Source organism: Pezoporus occidentalis, unplaced genomic scaffold (genome assembly GCF_034315485.1).
Source record: "Pezoporus occidentalis ecotype Australia unplaced genomic scaffold, CSIRO_AGI_Poc_V1 ctg40, whole genome shotgun sequence".
In the NCBI taxonomy this organism is placed as follows: Eukaryota; Metazoa; Chordata; class Aves; order Psittaciformes; family Psittacidae; genus Pezoporus; species Pezoporus occidentalis.
In genome coordinates, this window is record NW_026915725.1 from 1,712,536 (window position 1) to 1,733,594 (window position 21,059).

The 21,059-nt window shown below is 39.4% G+C and overlaps 1 protein-coding gene across 6 annotated transcripts in view; it reads left to right on the forward strand.

Annotated features, from left to right (window-relative positions):
* The window catches only part of ARHGAP21 (Rho GTPase activating protein 21), a 113,130-nt gene extending 96,448 nt beyond the window's left edge, over positions 1-16,682 (forward strand). For 5 of the 6 annotated variants that reach the window (XM_062633595.1, XM_062633594.1, XM_062633596.1 and 2 more), the window contains 17 exons: positions 2,357-2,515; positions 2,663-2,765; positions 2,858-2,894; positions 3,363-3,488; positions 4,302-4,586; positions 5,606-5,670; positions 5,753-5,901; positions 7,411-7,553; positions 7,648-7,803; positions 7,906-7,984; positions 8,509-8,582; positions 8,666-8,755; positions 10,731-10,856; positions 11,057-11,098; positions 11,413-11,518; positions 13,306-13,337; positions 14,104-16,682. In XM_062633595.1, the coding sequence (XP_062489579.1) occupies positions 2,357-2,515; positions 2,663-2,765; positions 2,858-2,894; positions 3,363-3,488; positions 4,302-4,586; positions 5,606-5,670; positions 5,753-5,901; positions 7,411-7,553; positions 7,648-7,803; positions 7,906-7,984; positions 8,509-8,582; positions 8,666-8,755; positions 10,731-10,856; positions 11,057-11,098; positions 11,413-11,518; positions 13,306-13,337; positions 14,104-15,837 (3,506 nt within the window). In that variant the 3' untranslated portion in view covers positions 15,838-16,682. The remainder of the gene's footprint in view (positions 1-2,356; positions 2,516-2,662; positions 2,766-2,857; positions 2,895-3,362; positions 3,489-4,301; positions 4,587-5,605; positions 5,671-5,752; positions 5,902-7,410; positions 7,554-7,647; positions 7,804-7,905; positions 7,985-8,508; positions 8,583-8,665; positions 8,756-10,730; positions 10,857-11,056; positions 11,099-11,412; positions 11,519-13,305; positions 13,338-14,103) is intronic. The other variant, XM_062633599.1, reaches the window with a different exon arrangement.
* The last annotated feature ends 4,377 nt before the right edge of the window (positions 16,683-21,059 follow it).

Below are 21,059 nucleotides of genomic sequence, written 5' to 3' on the forward strand. Positions count from 1 at the left end.
AGAACTTTAAATAATCCTGGAGTCTTTGACCTTTTTGTTACAAATACTGAAAGGGACACCAGTAAACTGTGAGATAACACACTGGAAGACATTTTGTGTGGCTTCTCCTCTGGCTTGTTTGTTCTGTACACTTCACCATGTTTCAGACACAGGCATTTTCATTGATTGGGCTGAACACATCCTTTTACATGCTGTGTGAGGAGTTTTGAGGTGCAAATATACTAATTAATCAAGGAAACGGTAAAGGGAGACAAATACTGCAAGCACTAAAAATACAAGGGATACATGTAGTTGTTTGGGGTTTGTTTCTTGCTGGACAGCAGCAGTGGAGTTTGCCAGTGCGTTAAATTAGTAGGCAGTAACTCATACAGAGTATGTCATAGCTTGCTTTGTAATCACTTCATGTTATGTAAAAGCTTGCCATTAGCTAGCCTTCAACCTCTTTAGGGATTGAACAGTTATTTCCTTCCTGTACCAATGTCATTTGCAGTTTTTCTAAAGCTTGACTATTTCTAAAACTACTTTAATTTCGATACATCTGGGGATTAGATTCACTGTGAAGTAATGATTTGAATAATTATGGTTGCTTTCAAGGACTTAGAAACTGTTTTCCTCAGCTGAATTCTTGGATTTAAGTGTTGTGGGAAATGGTGTTGCCTTTAGTGTTGCCTAACATTGTTGTGTTCAGTGATTGCACAGATTTCTTTCAAGTGCTAACATTTTTGTAGCTTGAGTTGCAGACTATGACATGTTGAGATAAGTCTGTGATATAAATAACCTAAAGCTGAGCGCTTCCAGTTTGAGTGCTACAGACTAATTAATCGTACAGTGAGTGGCTATGTTCCTTAGTCAACGTTAGCGTAGTTCTTAGGGTTTGCTCAAGAAAGCTGAGCAAATGAAAAAGGGATAAGACAGTGAGCTGTTGTAGTCTTGAAATGGAAATGTAACTGAGGTATTTCCTATTTCCTGGTTGCTGTAGGGAACAGATCTATAAATGTTTCTAATTTATCACTGAGGATATTTTTTTTTTAATTACAGTATCACAGGTTTGCTGCGAGTTCTTTTGCTTTCCCTTTTATTAATATTTATAGCTTGAATGCTTTTTAGGGGTATGTTTGAGTTTTTTTTAAATGTAAAACTTTAAAACTCCAAAAAGTACTGTAATTTCCACACCATACAATTTAGAGGGGTGCTGTTACTAAACCTTTCTGTACTTTGTTTACTGCCTTGTTTGAAATTTACATTGCCGAATTTTGATGGTACAAGTGCTGCCTTAACAGAACTCTTAGTGACTGCTGGAAAAGCACAATGCAGCACACGCAGTTGTGTTTGCACAAAGCAAAGAATAAACCTCTGTCTGTTGAGTGTTCATTGATTTCAATAGGCTTTTCAGTAGCTCTGCATATTACAATTCTTAGCACCTAGAACACATTCATATTCATTATGGCAGTGCATTTCAGCCGCTGTTTGTGACTTGATCCCCCTGCTCCATTCCCTCTTCGCCTGGAGCATGAAGTAGAATTATTTTCCTAGCACTAGTAATGTGTTCTAGAAGATGTTACGGCTCTTTTCTCAGAGTGATTGGAAATGCATCTTTCAGCTTCCTCCATCCTGTAAGAAATACGTTAAATACTAGAAAGACTTAAAGCTTTTTGAAATCTTTCATGATGACCCTTGTGGCTGTTGAGACTGTGAGGTGTTGGGCATGTACCGCATGCAGTCGTTTATATGAACAATTAGTGGAAGAGCTAATTGGTATGTAGTGGTACCATCTTTTAACAATATGAATACTTGCTGCTTTATTTCAGTGTACAGGGGGGTTGGGGGATTGGTTCTTTGAATTCTAGATAGCTGTTTGAAATGCTTTTTTTATTTGCTTGTAACCTGTCTTTATTATTTGAATGCTTATTTAAATCAAATGGTTTTCAGTCGTCTGCCCATATTTTACTGTGAGAAATTGATTTTCTGTCTCTTGAGTTTAGACTTATTGATGTATTAATTGTCTTTTTTCACTTATGCACATAAACAAAAGTAGTCTACTTGAAAATAATATTACAATGGTTTAGAAAATAATTCCTGTTCTGTTCTCTCATGGCAGAATCTGTAATCAGGTATGCTTTCCTTTGCTCTTATCTCTATGCGCAAGTAATATCTCTACAAAATGAAACAGGCCCCTCTTTAGGAGAAAAAAAGAAGAGTACATTTGATAGTGTGGATTAATTGGACCCTTACATTTGTTTGAAAGACTTCATGTTTAAGATAACTGATACCCCAGTAATGAGAAGTTCAGACACTTTAGTTTGAGCATTTGATTAATGCATTTAATATGTTAATATATTACATATTACCTTTGTAGATGAACCAACTAGTCCTAGTATTGACCATGATATTGCACACATTCCTGCTTCTGCTGTCATTTCTGCATCTGCTTCTCAAGCACCAGCTATAACAACTGTTCCTCCCAGTCCCGCATCTCCAATCCCTTTAATTCGGCGACAGCTTTCACATGATCATGGTGAGCGTTGATTTAATTTTCTTTCTCATGCAACTTTTTCCTTTTATTCTCTGGAGAAATGAAAACTATGTATTATTTATTGCTTGAAAAATATTGCAAATACGTGATTCAGGTTCCTACATATGCCAAAATTTCAATTTGTTTTAGAATCTATCCGGCCTAGTGCCCTGGATAGCCAGCCTGCCGCAAAAACAGAGAGATCAAAGTCATACGATGAAGGACTGGATGACTACAGAGAAGAGGGAAAATCGTAAGTTGATGAAAAGATAGCAGTTAATTTGGAGATCTTGTTTTTAAAGTGTACAAAATCTCATTTTTAACATCTGTTTTTTCTCCCAACAGAACCATTAAGCATGTATCTAGTTTAAAGGGGATTAAGGTAGGTAAACATATATATAACAACTCCTAAGAATTACGCATAGTGCTCTGACAAGTTGTATGAATTATACACCACCGTTATACAAAGTGATGTGTTAAACACAGGCATGAAGTTTATTGGAATTGCCACTCATCAAATTGTTCATGCTGTGTGCGTAGCGTATTTAAACATGGTCTTTTTTTTCCTAGGCTCACCACATGGTCCTTGATTTCATTTTCCTCAGCTTCTGTAAACAAAGCGTACCTGTGTCGTGCTTTTGTAAAAACACTAATGAGAATCTCAGACTCCTTCTCAAAGTGTTCTTGGGACGTGTAAGGCCCCTGTTGTTGTACGGGACACTTCAGAGATTGTATTTTTCCCAGGAGAACATTCCTAGGGGCATTTTTAAAATGAGAAACATCTTGAATGTAAGGAATGTAGAGAAATGTGTTCAGAAGTGCACTGTGGGGTTCTTTCTGTGGTGTTTAGGTCCCAGACAGCCAGAAATCTTCAGAAGACTCTGGTTCCCGCAAAGATTCTTCTTCAGAGGTCTTTGGTGATGCTTCCAAGGAAGGATGGCTCCATTTTCGTCAGCTTGTTACAGACAAAGGGAAGGTACCTGTCATGTTTGGGTTTTTTTAACCTACCACAAATACTAAGGTGGTGAAACACTAAGATCACAGTATCACAGTATGCTAGAGATTGGAAGGGACCTCAATAAGAGATAAGAAACTTCAAGCCTTCCTGTTGTGCTTTTTTAATAAATTTTTTTGTGATGTGAGCCTCAGTAAGACTGGCAAAATTTTAGACCTGTTAGAACATTGACTTCAGTGAATTCCTTAGCTTCTTTTACAGACTGCTTTCTACATTGTCTTAAATTCTACATTTCAAAGCATCTGTGAAGTAATCTAATTTCTAATAACTAATTAAGTATTAAGAATCAGTCTCTTGATGATTATAATTTCTGGTCTTTTTTCCCTCTCTGCTAATTATGAAAAAAGCTATAATTTTTTAGGATGTTTTGGAGTTGAGTTCAAATTAACCTTCTGCACAAGTTTAGGCTAACAAAGAACATTGGGAGTCAGGAATTGCAGTGGTGTGTAGGAGTGAGTCTAAATTAGGCAAGAGTCCACTGAATGTTTTTTCCTGTATTTGTATTAATGCCTCTGTGGAATTCTAGTCACATTCTGTTTCTTACTACTGTCATACATGAACACATTCTTAATGGGCTATCAGGGATTGCAGGGTAATTCGCTCCTCTAATGGAGAGTAATTAGTGAATCCCACTTTGTGTAGTCTCTCTGCAGGCCATTCTGACCGCCTACCATAAGGGTAGGCGGTCAGTCTGTATTTTTAAAATACAAGTAATTTTTGTAACCATTAGTTCTAACAAATAAGCAAACTAATATATTGGTTGATGTTTTTCAGCGAGTCGGTGGAAGCATTCGGCCATGGAAGCAATTGTATGTTGTTCTTCGAGGTCATTCACTTTATTTGTACAAGGATAAAAAGGAGCAAGTGACGCTGTCTGAAGAAGAACAACCTATAAGCATCAATGCTTGTTTGATAGACATCTCATACTGTGAAACCAAGAGGAAAAATGTATTTAGACTCACCACATCAGACTGCGAGTATCTGTTTCAAGCTGAGGACAGAGATAATATGTTAGCATGGATTAAAGCAATACAAGACAACAGCAACTTAAATGATGAGGTAATCATAATGTATAATGCAAAGGCAATAGTTCTTGTCTTTTAATTAAAAATTTATTGTATTTTCTTGTAATTAGTACTTCAACAAAAGAAATAATTTTCAATTAAGTAATAAAGACAAAGATGTGTACAGCAACGTAGAAGAAAATGAGGTGAAAGGCAAGGTAACTGAGTGTAAAAAAGCCTTACGTACTCAAAATCAGTGAACAGGCTTTTGAAATAAATGGATTGATGTTGCTGTTTTGACTAAAGATACACTTCATCTTACACTGATCTGTCAAAAATCTCTAATCTTTTTAGAAGATAATTGCAGGGTTAGAACAAGTGTGTTCTGTCTTCAGAACATTGCAAAGTGGTGTGTGCAGTGGCGCAGTATGACAAGTTTCTTAGTAGTTAAAAAAGTGAAACTTTGAAGGAAGCCTGTGTCTGTGATTAAATGTTGATACTTCTGTGAATTAAATGTTAATGCTAATTACAAAAGGCAAACATACACTGTTGTACATAGCATATCGATACCTGTCCTAGTGTTGTCAGTGCATTTTCATTTCAGTGATGAGCCACAGAGAAGTATTTTCATATCTGTGGTCATGCACATTGCTCAGATGCGAAATAATTATCCGAAGGATAATGGATTAATAAACACGATTAGACAGATGGATAAAAGCACATTTTAATCCATGGTCATTTCACCTCTGTGTGTAGCAGTAATTGGTCATAGAAGTACTGTGTGCACATACAGCTGTATTTTTCAGAGTATTAGGGTGTGTTGACTTTCAGTTTAATCAGGATTTAATCATGTTGTATTGCTGTGAAACAAGTCTCTAGCAGCATTTAATTTGTAATCACTCACTTCAGTTTTCCTCATTTTTTTTAAACGTTCTCAAAACTGTTAGATTTTTTTTTGACTGTACTGAGATATTAATGCGGTCTGGTGACAAGAAGAGTTAATTGTATCCTGAAGATAAAAAATATCTGTTGCCTTTTACAAGATTGTAAAGTAGATCTCAATTTGCTTTATAGGACACTGGTGTCACTAGTAGAGATCTAATTAGTCGAAGGATTAAAGAATACAATACGATGATGAGGTAGGTGAATTATATGCCGCTAGTAATTTTTGTAGGCTTCTTGCCTAGCATTTTTTTGCTGAAGTAATATATCTTGTTCCAGTTCTTCAAGCAGCAAAACAGAGCCATCTCCCAAAACACCTCGCCAGAGTCTAAGTATCAGACAGACTCTGCTTGGAACTAAAGCAGAACAGAGGACCCAGAGTCCACATTCTCCTAAGGATGAGTCTGAAAGGAAGCTCCTCACTAAAGGTCTGTATTTTTGTGTATTTCTTTAGTTAATTATAGCCCCAGTGCAAGGTCACTGAGGTGTCTTTCTCGGTTTTTCAGACTCATGAATATACAGATGCAAGCCAGTCATTAACCAGGTTTTTTTTTAAGCTGCAGCTATAACAATTCGTTTCTTGTAGCTGCTTCATTTCGATATAATCTCAGATATACTTCAGGTCTTCTCAGATCCCTGAAGCTTGCTATTTCAGTCCTCTCCCAAGAGGGTCCTGGATTTTTTTCCTATAGCTATATGCACTGTTAGCAGTACATTACAGACATAATGCTTCTTGTGACCAAAACTTCACCAAGCTTTGGAAATAATTTTGTGTGTAATTCATACTTTTGCCTCCACCTCACTTGGAAGTGAGGACAAGGTAAATTCATATTTCAGATATGCTGTTAAGAAACCAATTTCTACTGAAGTTTTTCAGGAGTAGAGAAGAACATATTTTTTGCTCCTAGTCTTTAAAATACAGATTTGAAACTATATTATTTTCTTCCAGAACAAAATTAATAACCTGCTAGATTCTAAAACCTAAGTTCTGATAAGCTGGCACTGCAAACTTAAATCAGTAACTGAACTCCATCAAATAATTTCACAAGCTACCTTTTTTGTCTTTCTCCAAATGTATAAATGTATTGTGTTTCTGATAGACTGTTCTTGTAAGGATGCGTATAAATTCGTGCAACTGGCTGAGCAGTCACTTTTGATGAAGCACTTTTAAACAATTCATTCTTGAATTTAAGCTGTGAGTGAATTCTGGTTTATGTTACCAGCAAATGTCCCTTTGCTCCTGCAGTGCTGCAGATTATGTATCTAAATTGCAGATGTCAAGTAAAAGTCAAATCTTCTGAAAGAATATTTCCAGAAATAGTAAGGAGGAAGTACTGCTGTATAGGTGACTTGTAGTATGGGATAAATGGGAGAGGTAAACAGAGCGACTGAACTTTTTATCTGACTTTTGGATACATAGTACTTTTAAGTGTCTGGGTCCTGCTTGGAATGATTTAGGAGTGACTATAGTCTGGTAATTTTTGAGAGTGGTCTGCACTGTGACCATAAACATGGCTGCATGGGCATACGCTCACAGCCATGAGCATGTATAGTCATAGGTATCTTGTGTGGAGCAGTGATTAGTAGAGACTGGCTTTACTAAATGTTGATTTTAATATTTTTAATTGAATTTATTTACCTTTAGTCTTTAAATGATGAAATTCCACAGTTCTGTCAGGCTACTTGGTTTTCTAAATCTGGGATGTATGTTCAAATGTATCCCTTGAATCACAGAAGAGTAAAAAAGGTGTGTTTAAGGCAGATGAATGTTTAGTTATCTGTTGCAGGAAGCCAGGCAAGGAAAGAGGTCAAAATGCAGTAGGTGTCGCTTGATCTTTGAAAATCTGTTAACCTGTATTCACAGTGGGTTTTGTGACTTAATGTTCTTGTTTTCTTTTTTTATATTTCTGTGTTTGCATTATACTAACAACAAAAAGATGAGACAAGCCCACCAAAGGACAAGGGAACATGGAGAAAAGGCATTCCAAGCATTATGAGGAAGACATTTGAAAAGAAGCCATCTGCTGTAGGAACATTTGGTGTTAGACTAGATGACTGCCCCCCAGCTCATACCAACAAAGTATGGAAGGATAATTTTGCTTTCCATTGTGATTTAAAAATACTTTTTGTATGAATTATTTTAAAATGTATATATAACTTTGCTTTTTCTTCAGTATATTCCACTGATTGTTGATATATGCTGCAAACTGGTTGAAGAAAGAGGTCTTGAATACACAGGTATTTACAGAGTTCCTGGAAATAATGCTGCCATCTCAAGTATGCAAGAAGAGCTCAACAAAGGAATGACTGACATTGATGTTCATGATGATGTAAGTCTTAGATCACACTATTTCCAGGTTGAACTGCCAAAAACTTCTGATTCTGTTGTGATTATACAAATATAAAGCATGTCTGTCCTTCTAAATGTGTAGAAATGGCGAGACTTGAATGTGATAAGCAGTTTGCTGAAGTCGTTCTTCAGAAAGCTCCCAGAACCCCTTTTTACCAATGGTAAGTTATTTACGTTATGTTGTTTACATTGGTGATTGTGTTTAGGTGTTATCATTGATCAGGGTGTCTTACAACTTCCAGATGGTTTGAGGGAATATCCAGTGAAATCCTCCAGTAAAGGCCCCTTTCCTCCTTAAAGAGCAGGGAGTCATGGTGATTATAGAGCTTAAAAATGAGAGCTGTAGATATTATTTCTCTGATGGTGAAAGAATTATGAATTTGGAAAAAAAAGCCTGAGTAAAATTTGCAATTTTATTGTTGCAATATTCTATGAAAGCTGGTTTTTTTTACCATTGTCATCATATATTTTATACAGTCTAATAGGCCAATTCATGACTCACAAAGGCCATTCACAAATATGTCTCTGTGCATTACCTGTATTTTGGGAAACGGGGCTGGGTGGTGGTGGTGATATATATGCATATATATATGCATATATATATATGCATGCATATATATACATATATATACACACATATATATATCTAAGCTCACATATGGTTAATTTCTGCTTTAATTAACAGACAAATACGCAGATTTTATAGATGCCAATAGGAAAGAAGATCCTGTTGAGCGTCTGAAAACACTAAAGAGACTGGTAAGCTGAAGTTGTGTGTTGTAGGTGCACTACAAAATTAGCACTAAATGTTTAATGTTCTGAATAGCAATTGTTTGTTTCAGATTCATGATTTACCTGAACATCATTATGAGACTCTCAAGTTCCTTTCTGCACACCTGAAGACAGTAGCAGAGAACTCAGAAAAGAACAAGGTATCCAGAAGCAGTATAGTGTTTATTTCATTTATTAAGCATGAGAATTATGCAGAATTACCACTATTAAGTGGTAATGTATTACTGTAGGCAAGATTAAGATCTTTGCTATGTTGAGGAGATTTTTGGGTTAGACTAAGGACTCCTGAAAAATATGCACCTGTTCAGTGTGAATTAAGTTTATTCAGGCTGGTATTAATTCTTGTGTGAATAACTGCCTATATCCTAAATTTATCCCCAAATCTGTAAATTTCATATAATCCCATCTAGACATCAGTAAGAGTGTGCTTGGGCAGGACACATGTGAATGTCTGTGACATGAATGAACCTGCCATGAATGAGGCTGTCACACCAGCTTTGTGTGAAGTCTGGGTTCTGGGACACTTGAGTAATTTTTGAGACTAGGACTTGCTGTAATTACTCAAATATTTGATAATGCTGTAGATTGTGGTTTGGCTGGTTTTATGAAAGAAAATTCACTATATAAAAGGTGGTAGTTCACCCCTATAGGGTCTTAGTCAACTACTAAGAATAGCTTTTTGTCATTTGTGTGGGGTGGGGAAGAGTTTACGTTAAGTGCTTCTGTGCATGCTATAACCCTGCAGTAAATGCAAATAATAGTATCCCCTTTTTTTAGCTCTTAGGGAGGAGTAGCTTAGTGCAAAGCTGTGCACAATATGAATGTGCTTATGGATGCTTACCTAAGGGCAGGTAACATGGTGTCTTGTTACTTGGCTACCAGTGTGCAAGATACAGAAAAAAATTTGATGTGATTGATACAATATAGAGGAACCTATGTTCAGTCTTAAATCATCAAAAGATCAGAAAATGCCTCAGTTCAGATGAATATGGTAGGTTCCAACATTAGTTCTGCAAATAATACCTTCTGGCTAAATACGAAATAAAAAATTATTTGTGTGTATATAAAAAAATATTTAATAAATTATAACCTGTAGTGGAATTATAGCTGCCATTGTAAGGAAATGTTGGTAAATGTCATTTTTAAGTGTAATGCCTAAAGCAGACATTTTATTTATCATTTTAATGGTTTTGGTGGGCTGTATTAATGTTTAAATAATGTTAAGATTGCGGAGTATATAAGGCTAGATAGGTGAGGTGATACTATAATTGTATGAATTGTCAAAGGCCATAATTCAAGTCAAAGTGAGCATTAGAGGCTTGTGTCATGTTTGTGGCTTCCTTCTGGTAAGCACAAGGACCTTGCCTCCTGTATATCATTGGTCTGTCCTATGTCACAACAATAAACTATGTCGGAGTAAGCAAAAACAGAAGGTAAGTATTCCTTTGATGCTTTCTTGGAATTATTTGTCAGAGATGTAACATTAAAAGTGAACTAAGTGGATGATTAACGTTGTGACACGATCGCATAGCTCTTGAGTCTGTATCATGAATGGGTGAGTTGGGTGTATGATGTTGGTTGCTGCCACCTCTTCCAGACTGGATGAGAATTGAATGAGCTCTTTGTCAGTAAACACAACGCAGCATTTGATTACCAGGTCAGTTTTCTTGTGTGCCATGTAAACATTTTCGGGGAGGAAAAAAAAAAAGAAGTACCAATGCCTTTTTATATGAAAAGGTAATAATTTTAGAACATCAGTGTTTCTAAGCAAAACAAATAGTCTTTATGGGGAAAAAAAACAAAGACCTGCTGCAAGTGTGAAGAATATTTCAGAGTTCTTGATTTTTCTGTGCTTGTTGGACCTGTTTACTTGCAGTGAGTTAAGGTTGAATTCTGAATTGCAGAAATGTTGGAAGCATGGATTGCAGCTGTGTGAAGAGATTTAGTGTAATGTAACATGATACCTGAGTCAGTAATGTGTTTTTAAAAACCTTTTCTTTATCCTTACTTAAAATACCATTCAGATATGTTAATAGTGTTATATTACTATACTTTGGCCATATTATTGTATTTTCTCATTATAAATGTATGATGTGGAAATATTTCATTTCTTAGATGGAGCCAAGAAACCTGGCAATAGTGTTTGGTCCAACACTTGTGAGGACATCTGATGATAACATGACACACATGGTTACGCACATGCCAGACCAATATAAAATTGTAGAAACACTCATTCAAAAAGTAAGTGGATGCATTTCATTATTTACAAAATAAGTTCGTACACAGATCGACCGGCTTTTCTCTCATTGGGCCAGTTTGGATCTGGTAGTTATCCGCCCAACTCCAGGATTATCATTTTTAGTAATGTCCATGTCTGATTGTTCCACATTTGGGTTTTGTGTTTCTTGTGGGGTTTTCACCTTTTTTATTTTAAATCGTAGCATGACTGGTTTTTCACAGAAGATGATGCTGAAGAACCTCTTGTAAGTATTGTCTCATAAATACTTGTGCTCTAATGATCTTAGTTTAGAATCTGCTTCTGCTGCTTCTAGAATGTTTTTATATTTCTTACTACATCACTGTATGGTTTTCTCTTCAGAAGCAGTCCTTGCAGTGATGACTTTTTTTTTTAAATGCAATCATTCATTTGTTTTAAAAACATAAAGCAAAATGGGAAAATAAGAACACATGAGGAAAGCGTGTCCTTAGGTGAATAATGCAGTTTTCTAAATGCTATTGAATGGTAATGAACTATTTGTGAAACGATGATGAAGAGATCTTTGTTTATTAACTATAGACAGCAGTTCATGAGGAAAACACTGTAGAATCTCAGCCAGTGCCAAACATAGATCATTTACTCACCAACATTGGAAGAACGGGAGTATCTCCTGGAGACGTATCAGGTAACTCTGCCTGGACAGTGTTAGTCCATAGGCTAGAATAACTTACCCTGTTACCTCACTGTAACTCTCTCTTCCTATTTTCTTTCACTAATAAACTGTTTTTCTCTTTTTTTTTTCAAAAGATCATTAACACTTCTTAAAGACTTGAATTGATGATTTATCATGCATGAAATAATTTGGAAAACTTTGTCTAACAGGAATATAATCATTAAAAGATGAGGCTTGCACATACTGTTTTATTTATTCACAGTAACCCATGCAGTCATCATCGTGAGGTGAAGCAGATATGCTGCTGTAAAGTGGTTTGTTGTGATGGCAGAAAGACTGATCTTCAGTGGTATTCTAATATTGCTCCTTCCCAACGTTAGGAATGCAAAAAAATTGAGTTATGTTTTCTTGTCAAGTGATGGACACTTTAATAAGTATGTTAAAGTATGTCTCTATACTAAAGCTGATTTCCTTCTGTTTATAAATGCCAACCTCTTTTGTGGCTAAGGACAAGCATTGCAGGCTCTTTTTTGGTGACTTTTTCCCTTCTTCCCTTCACTATACTGTTGCACTAACCCAGCATGTTGAATCCCACAAATGTTACCCCTTCGTCTCTAGCTTTTGTTTCAGTTTTCAAAGGGTTGTCCAGCACTTACTGAAACAGTCACTTTATACTGATGTTGTAACAGGCGAAGTGGGAGGAGTCTATCACACGGTGATGTCATTAGTGGACTCTGTGATGTCACTGATGGACAGCTGGAACTGTAGGAAGAAGGAGGACTGTTGCCCACACTGTAGCTGCCTTGTCTGCAGAAACCCCCGTTTCTTGTAAATGGAAATTTAAAAAAAAAAAAAGGTTGATCTGTGCTGTAAATTTTCTTTCAAGAGTATTTTAAACAGATCAATGCTACTTTTTAAAAGTTTTTCTGCTGTTCTTGTTATCTCTGAAGCAGACCCTGAGGAGAAATAGCATGGTATGGTCTACCAGTCTTTCTAGTCATAAAGCATTAGCCATGTGTCAAAAAGGGGTGTGGCAGGGGGCTCAGCTCTTTCTTCCTAGGGAAAAAGTTCCTAAAGGTGGAACACATCCAAGTTTATACTTTTTAGTCATTGCGCTAGCCCCTTCCTACCCCCTTTGTAATTGTATAATCTTGGGTTTTGCGAGACAGTGAAACTATGGTGTCCATTTTTCATTTCATATTAGCGCTTGTTACAGAAAAGTACAAAACTGGTAGCTGCTGAAATCTAGCCAACTTAAAAATGCAATTTTGCCCATTCATAGTCAGAGGTGGAGAGAGATGTGTGATTTGGGTCTTACACACAAAATATGACCTAATTCCCTTAAAAACTCACAAAAAGAATATGACTACATGAATCATGATTTGTACCTAGGGCAGCCAACAGTGCGTTCAATTTTGCTTTGTGTATCCTGAATCTCAGGAGGGTACACAGTATGATCTTGAAAAGGTCTCTCAGCTGCGGTTTTGCAGAGGCTATACACTTAAAATATTGAATAAACATTAGTATTTCTGGTTTTTTATTTAGAAGAACAGGGCTCCTTTGCCATTCCTATCATTGAGCTGGTTCTGCCTACAATTCACAGCATCCTTTCATGGCGGTGGCTTTCTGTGGTGCAGCTTGCATCTTTGTGAGCTCTGACTATTCACTCTGTTCTGGTTTTATTTGCTTCACATTTTGTTCTGTGCTTGTCTTTTTCCATAAGTCCAGCATTGTCTGTAGCAACAGCAAAAAAATTTGCACAGAACTGAGCAGAATTGTCTTTTTCAATTTTTCCACAGATTCAGCTACTAGTGACTCAGCAAAATCTAAGGTAAGTAATTTTGTGAAATGATGTAGTTACAAGCTTCTGAAATCTGTTAGATATTTGCTTCCTTTACTGTATCACTTAGGTATGCAGTACAGAGCTTACGTGGGTTTGTTGTTTTTTTTTTATAAGTGGTAATACTTTTTCTCGTCAAATTTTGAGTGTTACATTGGAAAAGTATCACTTGTTTGCAGTTAGCTGCATCTGCCAGAGCAGTCAGCTGCACACATAAACAGCTTTGTTCCATACTGTTGCAACTGGGAGCTCTTACCTCCTTTCTGCACCTCATTCAGTAGAGATAAATGTGTATAGTATGTTCCCTGTCATTGTTGGCATACTGTTTACTCCCAGACAGTATTTGGTTTTCACTAGTTCACTGAGAAAAGTATATGTAGAATTTAGCCTTTCCTGCGTCAGAAAGTAGTAGCTCCTCCTCTTATAAGAAGCAGTTTTTGTTGCAAACAAGTCATGCAAAGGTTGTCTTCCTGTAATGGAGCCTGCTCCATTAGTCTGTCAGAAACTGCATAGCTCTGTATACACAAACCAGACTTCATTAAGTTGAAGAGATTCAGGTAAAAAGTGGAATTCTCAGGAAGCAAATTTACTTCTTGGGCAATGTCATGTAGACTATTGAAAGAGCATGGAAATATTTCCTGAATATTTCCTGAACAAGACTATCCGCTGTGAAACTCAGGATGTGTTTTTACTAAGCTCAGGCTAACAAATGTTTCTTTGTGATTTCTGATCATGCTCTCTCACTTTCCTTTAACAGGGTTCTTGGGGTTCTGGAAAGGATCAGTATAGCAAGGAACTGCTTGTGTCCTCCATATTTGCAGCAGCTAGTCGCAAGCGGAAAAAAACAAAAGAGAAACCGCAACCAAGCAGTTCGGAGGATGAGTTGGATAATGTGTTTTTCAAGAAGGAACTTGCAGAACAATCTCGTGGTGAGATGACAAAAGAGGACTTAGCTAAAGGGGAATATGAAAGAGAGCGAGACACAGGGAGAAAACAGAGGATGTTTGTCCTGAAGGAAAAAGAGAACAGCAGTAAAAAAGATGTGAATGTTGTAAAGGATGAAAAGAAGTCATTAAAAAAAGAAAGTATCCTGTCGGAGGAACCTTCACTGCCTTACCATGAAAAATGTACAAAATCACCGAATCTCAGCTGTCTGCAAACCACGCAGAAGAATAACCTAAAAATGCCTATTTCGCAATCTTCTTCCCAGGTTGAGGAGACAGTGTCTGACTCTGGCACTATGCTAAGCACTTCCTCCCAGGCTTCCCAGCACAAATACTCATGCAAAAAAGTAGCCAGCCCTGAAGTTAAACACAAAGAGTTTTTAGCAGCTGATGTCAGTTCCATCACCTCAGATTATTCAACTACTTCATCTACTATGTGTCTGACTGGTTTGGATGCCAGTATGCTGAGCCCTGAGGTACAGTCAGTGACAGAAAGCAAGGGAGAAGATGCTGATGATGAAAGAAGTGAATTGATCAGCGAAGGGCGCCCTATGGAGACGGACAGTGAAAGTGACTTCCCTGTCTTCGCCACCAGTGCTGCTGCTGAAAGGCTGTCCAAGGGGAAAGTTGCAGAAGTGGTAAAGACCAGTCGGAGGAACTCTGAAGAAAGCGAAGTAAGTTGTACTGAGGGAAGTTCAACACCAAAGTTAGAGAGTCGCAGACTTTTTAGCTCACACAAACTTATTGAATGTGATACACTGTCTAGGAGAAAGTCTGCACGGCACAAAACGGACAGCGAGTGTTCAGGAGATGCGAAGAGTGAGAAGGACTTGCCTACTGTGACCAAAATGTTTGACATAATGAAAAAAGGAAGGTCAACAAGCAGTTTAGCTACATCAGCCAGAAGTGAAGCTGACAAACAAGAACCTACCTGGAGACTTAAAATTACAGATAGGTTAAAGCTGCGACTCAAGTCATCTGCAGATGACATGTTTGGAGTTGGGAATCAAAAAGCTAACTCTGCAGAGACCGCAAAGAGAAAAAACATCAGGCGAAGGCATACGCTTGGAGGACAGAGGGATTTCGCTGAAATAAGTGTCCTGAATGTTTGGAAAGCTCAAGAGCCAAGTCAGAGTAGAGAGAGAGAATCTGAGCTTTCAGCTGTGAATCGGTTGAAGCCCAAATGTCCAGCGCAGGACCTCTCGATCTCAGACTGGCTTGCACGAGAACGTTTACGCACTAGCACAACTGACCTTAATACGGGTGAAACTGGAAAGCCCAGACTTGAGAACACTAGCTTAGCAGATGCATCAAATGTAGATCTGCCTTTATCTGCAGAGATGCAGGCAGATGAAGGCAGTTCTTCCAGCAGCTTGACTTTAATTAACAGAACACCACCTTCGGGACCATTTCCACCACCAGACCAGGTAAATGGTGAAAATTACCAGAACGTGAACAAAAACAACTTTAGCCCAGCAGTTGATGCCCATCCTCATAAACTGTCTGGGGCCCAAGTGGTAAGATCTCGATTCTACCAGTATCTTTGAAATGGGGAGATATGTCCACTACAGCAATTCATTAACTTACTGTTACACTTCCCAGTAACTCTCTGTGTGTGTGTGTGTGTGTGTGTGTGTGTGTACATATATATATATATTTTCCTGTACTGTTGTTGTTATGCAGCCTTCATTTGGGCTGGTTTCATCAATATGCTCTGTGGAACGTCTTCACAGTGCATTACCACAGCCAGAAGAACACTAAAGTATATATATATATATATATTTTAAGAAAAAGTATATTTGATGGCTGCATACAAATGTTGAACAAAGCATCTGATGCAACATGCTGTGTAGTGTATACATGGTTTTCTGACTGAGAGTTGGCCTGGCATTAGTATGCAGAAAAATCGTTCTTTTGGTTTAGTCACTAACAAGTGCCTCATCATAAATTCATTTGGTTTGTTAGGGTGCCATATTGTTAAATTAGAGAAACTTACTACAAACAAATGAATGCATTTTACGGTTAACAAGTTTCATGACATTTTACAAATGTTAACACAGGTGGCTACAGAGCTTCCATTCCTTAGGCATTCCAGTAAATATTGGAGTTTTATATTTCCAATTTTAATACAGATTTTGAGTTTTATGTGACTTGAATTTTTAATCTTTCTGTAAAATAAGTAACTTAAATGTACATATTACATGTGTATCTTTTCTTCAGATACCAGATTTGATATAAATGTTGTAACATAGGCGTGTAGATAGTGGATACTGGATGGAACTGGTTTCTTTTATTGAGAATATAATTCTGCATGAAGACCTAATGAATCCAAACCTGTATCATGCCTGTGTGCATACCCACTTAAACACTGGAAATAAAATTGTTTTGGTGACTCTTTGCATGATGTGAATTCATTCTAACAAATGCTTACAAGTTGTAGTCGGCAGCTGCTCTTGGGATCACAAAACTGGCTGTTACTCCTGGGTGAAGGGTGCTTCTCTTTAAAGCCTTTTGTTTGTGGGACAGCGTTGTGGAGGTTGGCATGGGAGACACACTCATTTGGATAAGTATTTTCATCTTGATATATAATCTGATTCTAAGGTATGTAGCAAATTGGTTTATGGTTAGTATGTGGGGTTTGTCCATAAACATGTCTGTGTTTGTCACCAGATCATAACAAGGGGGTACCAGTATCTGCCAGTCAAAAGAACACTGTATGATGGGTATTGGACTTTTTATAGTTTTAGCTATGAAGGTGAGTTTCTGGCCTAAAACCCTTCTCTGTGTGAACTCTCTACCAGTTATATGTCTTCCTTATATTTTCTGGCACACCTATTTGAAAACAAAGCAGCTGTTCATCACTTTGGGTATTCCCATGTCTTGCACTGTCACTTGGTAGAGGATTAAACCCATATCAATAATACGTAAGCAGTGAACATTTTGAGCATAGAAAAAATCCATGCATGTGTTCGTTAACTGCAAAGAGAAGGAATTAGAGGAACCAGGATGCGTAGGATGACTCCATTTTAAGCAGACTTTGTTTCTTTCCATAGTGACTGTAACAGTCACATGCTTTCATCTGCTGTGGCTTTGATCCTTGTGGGAAACCATTATAAAAATGGGCTGTGAAGAAAAGCGTCAGATACAACAACTGAGATCTGTGGAAGTTCTTACCATAAAAATGGGTTATGTTGTTGTGGTCTTTTTGCAAACTAAATGTCTTCTTCCCCACCTCCTCCCCTCCCCAGGTGAACAGGAAGCTGGTGCATTAGCAATATTTCTGTATGCAGTGCGAGGAAGGATGGGTATGATTCATGAAACACAGACTAATTGATGATGATTTTTGCTGCAGTCCTGATAGTAAAGTGTATTTGAACAAGGGATTTCAAACTGTGGCGTTGCAGTGCCTCAGTACTGCTATTCATCAGCACATCGTATTTACTAGAGGCATTATTTTTTGCCATCAGTAGTCTTAAAAGCTTGTCTGTGTGTGCTGAGCATCTACAGCAAGTCGCTGGGGTTTTCTCAGTGAAGCAGTACACTGAACAGAGGTATGTACAGGGTCCTGGGGGTCTGTATTCTGATCTGGCAGCCAATTTGATGATTAATCAAATTGTTAATTTTCACTCTGTTGTGTCTATAGATAACAAATTATTTTAACTCCTGAATCTAGATGCATTGTGGCCAACTCTTAGGCTTGAGAACTTAAACTTCTATCCTATTCACTGGAATAGGGCACATGATCTTTGGAAAAAGTAGGAAACATCCACAAGACAGGAATTGTACTGGCTGACAGTGCTACAGGGACAAATTCCAGGCCATGCCAGCCTCCATGGTTTTGTCTGCTGCTGCACTGGCGGGATTGAAGCTGCAGAGCAGTTGCAGGAACTGTGAGAGATGCCAGGGACATCCGAGGGGGTGTAAGAAAAGGGATCGTGGCAGTTGGAACCATCGCTGCCTTGCCTTTGCTATGTACATCAGGTCATGGGGGAGATAACGGGGCAGACAGAGTGGGAGGGAAAGAAGCTCTGAGGAAGCGCTTGACTTGAAGGGGAGATGCACAGAGCAATCTGTGTCAGGAGCATGAGAGAGGAGATGACCAGGCTCCACCTGAAGAAAGTGGCATGTGGCAATGCATCTGAGGCTGGGAAAACTGATGCACGTTCTGCTCTTTGGAGGCTGCCAAGATTTGGAGCCACATTGAAGTCTGGCAGTTGAGGTGACAGACATTTTTAGGAGCTGTTGCTATGCTCTGATCTTAGAAGCTATTTCAGACCCTTACCTATGGGGCTTTTTACTCTGTGTATTGGGGGGGGTTGGGATTTTTTTGCTGGAGGTGACGGCATGGGGGAGTGTGGGCTTGGTTTTTGTTTGTTCTTCCCCTCCTCTGGAAGAGAAGGGGGATAGTCTGATAGACACGGGAAAGGAAATGTGTGTGCACAATAGCCTGCCCTGACATGAATACTGTCAGTACCAGGATTTCCTCTGGAAGCTGGATCCAGTGGGATGGGCAGCTCCATAGGGTCACAGAGCAGTTGAGGTGGGCAGCGACCTTGGGATCTCCTTGTCCTGCCCCGGCCCAGGCTGATGCAGCCAAAGGAGGTTGCTAATGGTTGGGGCTGGTGGGTTTTGAGTGTCTCCAAGGGTGTTGGGTCCACCACCTCTGTCACTGGTCTGATCACACAGTAAAAAGGAGCTTTTTTTAAATGTTTAAACAGGATGTCTTAAAACTTCCATTTATGGCCATGGGTTGGTTTTTGGTTTTATACTCGTCATCGGGATTCCGATTGGTTTGGAAAGTACTTCTGGTTGGAGGACTGTTTGGAGCCGTGTAGCTCCAAGTTTGTAGAAACAGGTCTAAGCTGAGAGCTGATGGGGGAATAATGAAAGGATGAACTGTGGGGGGAGCGATAGTATTTGGATTTTTAAAATGGTTCTAAATGGCAATTCCTGTTTCTGTGGGGATCGGTGGTGGTAATTTGAAATCCCTGTTCTGGGATCTGGTAGCCGGCATGTGCTGTACAACTGCTTTTTAAGACTCTAAAGGGCTTGTTATGGTCCCTGCTAGTATGGCTCAGAGCACTGATAATGTGGAATTAACACATGGCCACAGTCCAGACAGCTTCCTAATTTCTTTTGCTCTGCTGCAGAGCCGAAGGAAGATCCTTTTCTGAAGTTCACCTAAGTGTTTCATCCTGTCCACAGCATCTGGGAAAGCCTCTCTCCACTTTGTCCAGGCAGGACAAAAAGAGTTTGAAATGTGGCTTCCTCTGCTACAAAAAGCCAGGTCATTGCACCATCCTCATGTAGATGGTAATCGAGCAATTGATCGTGCCAGCCTGAGCAAAGAAGGGTGTAGGCTGTTGTGTGTCTGGGAGGGGGAATGACTTGGAACAGACCTGCCACCACTAAAGCGGTGTGTGTACCTGCACCTCACAGTCATGAGACCATGAGTCTGCCTTCATCATGTGTTAGCAAGCCTGTGAGTGTTCAAGCATGCAGGAAGAGCCGCCTCAGTGCAGATCAGTTGGATTTTGGCCCTGTACATTTATAGGCAGAAATGTCTTGCACATCCTTCCTCTTCCCTGCTCTATGTATCCTCTTCTGCTCTGCCTTCCCATCTCTGTAGCCTGCCCAACACAGGGGCTTGGGGCTGTGTTTTGCTGCAGTCCCAGTCAGTCCTTGCCATCCCAGCCAGCTCGCACCCAGTGATGGCACTTACTCTGCTGTAAAGTCGTGGGCTGGTTTGGACTACAACAGGCAGCAGGATGGTCCCACTCACTTCCAACTCTCCCACCTTGAAAGGGAGCAGTGAGCTGCTTCGCTACTGATTCTTCAGAGCAGTGAAGTCCCACCCTAAGTGAATCTTCTTTAAGTTGCCCAAGAGCTGGTAAAGCTTGATCTTAAGTTGCCTGTGCTGGAGTGCCCTGGTGACAGCAAAGATGGTTTGAAGCATGGCTCCTTTTTGAAGACAGCTGGCTGTGGGGGACACAGTTGGCCTCTTGCCCGCTATGCGGTAGCTGCAATTGCCCAGTAGCTTTGTCCCTAACTTGGGTTGCAGTACCCTCCACCAAAGCTGCCTCTGCATTAACTGGCTTACAGTGAGAACTTGTCTCTAATCAGTGGCCTGAACTGTTCCCTTCTGCATTCAAGGGATTTACTTAGACTTGATGATTTTCCTAAATACTCTGCCCAGTGTTCAGAAGCATCCTGGTGCTGAGCTACAGCCTGTGCACAGCCCTCCACTGCCCGTGGAAGGGAAAGCCCCTCATTTCATTGCCGTACAAGCGGGATGGGGAGGGAATGGATACGGCCTGAGTGCCAGCAGTCCCTGCAGCGGTGCCTCCGCAATGGGTTAAGCGCTGTCTGAGCTGTGGTTGATTTCCTGGCTGGTGAGACACGGACGGACGTCACAACACAGGGTGGCTGCTGTAAGACGTGCAGGATGCAGTGTAGCTGAGGCCAGGAGTGGGTGTTTTTATGCTCACTCCCTGATGCAGATCATCACCACCACAAGCAGCAATTACCTGTTGGGCACAGTGCTGCCTTGCTGCCTGCTGCACGCCCAGTGACTGGGCAGGTTATTTATACAACTCCTGTCTGCCTCCGAGTTCCAGCAGATAATGAGGATGTGCTGTGGAGGCCGAGAGAAGCAGCAGCAGGAAGCAGTGCCAGAGCAGCTCCCATAGGTGTGTGCTGCAGGGCAGAGCAAGGCCATGGCCAAGGGCTGCTGTCAGGGACCCTGCCCAAGTGCACAATGGCTGCTGGG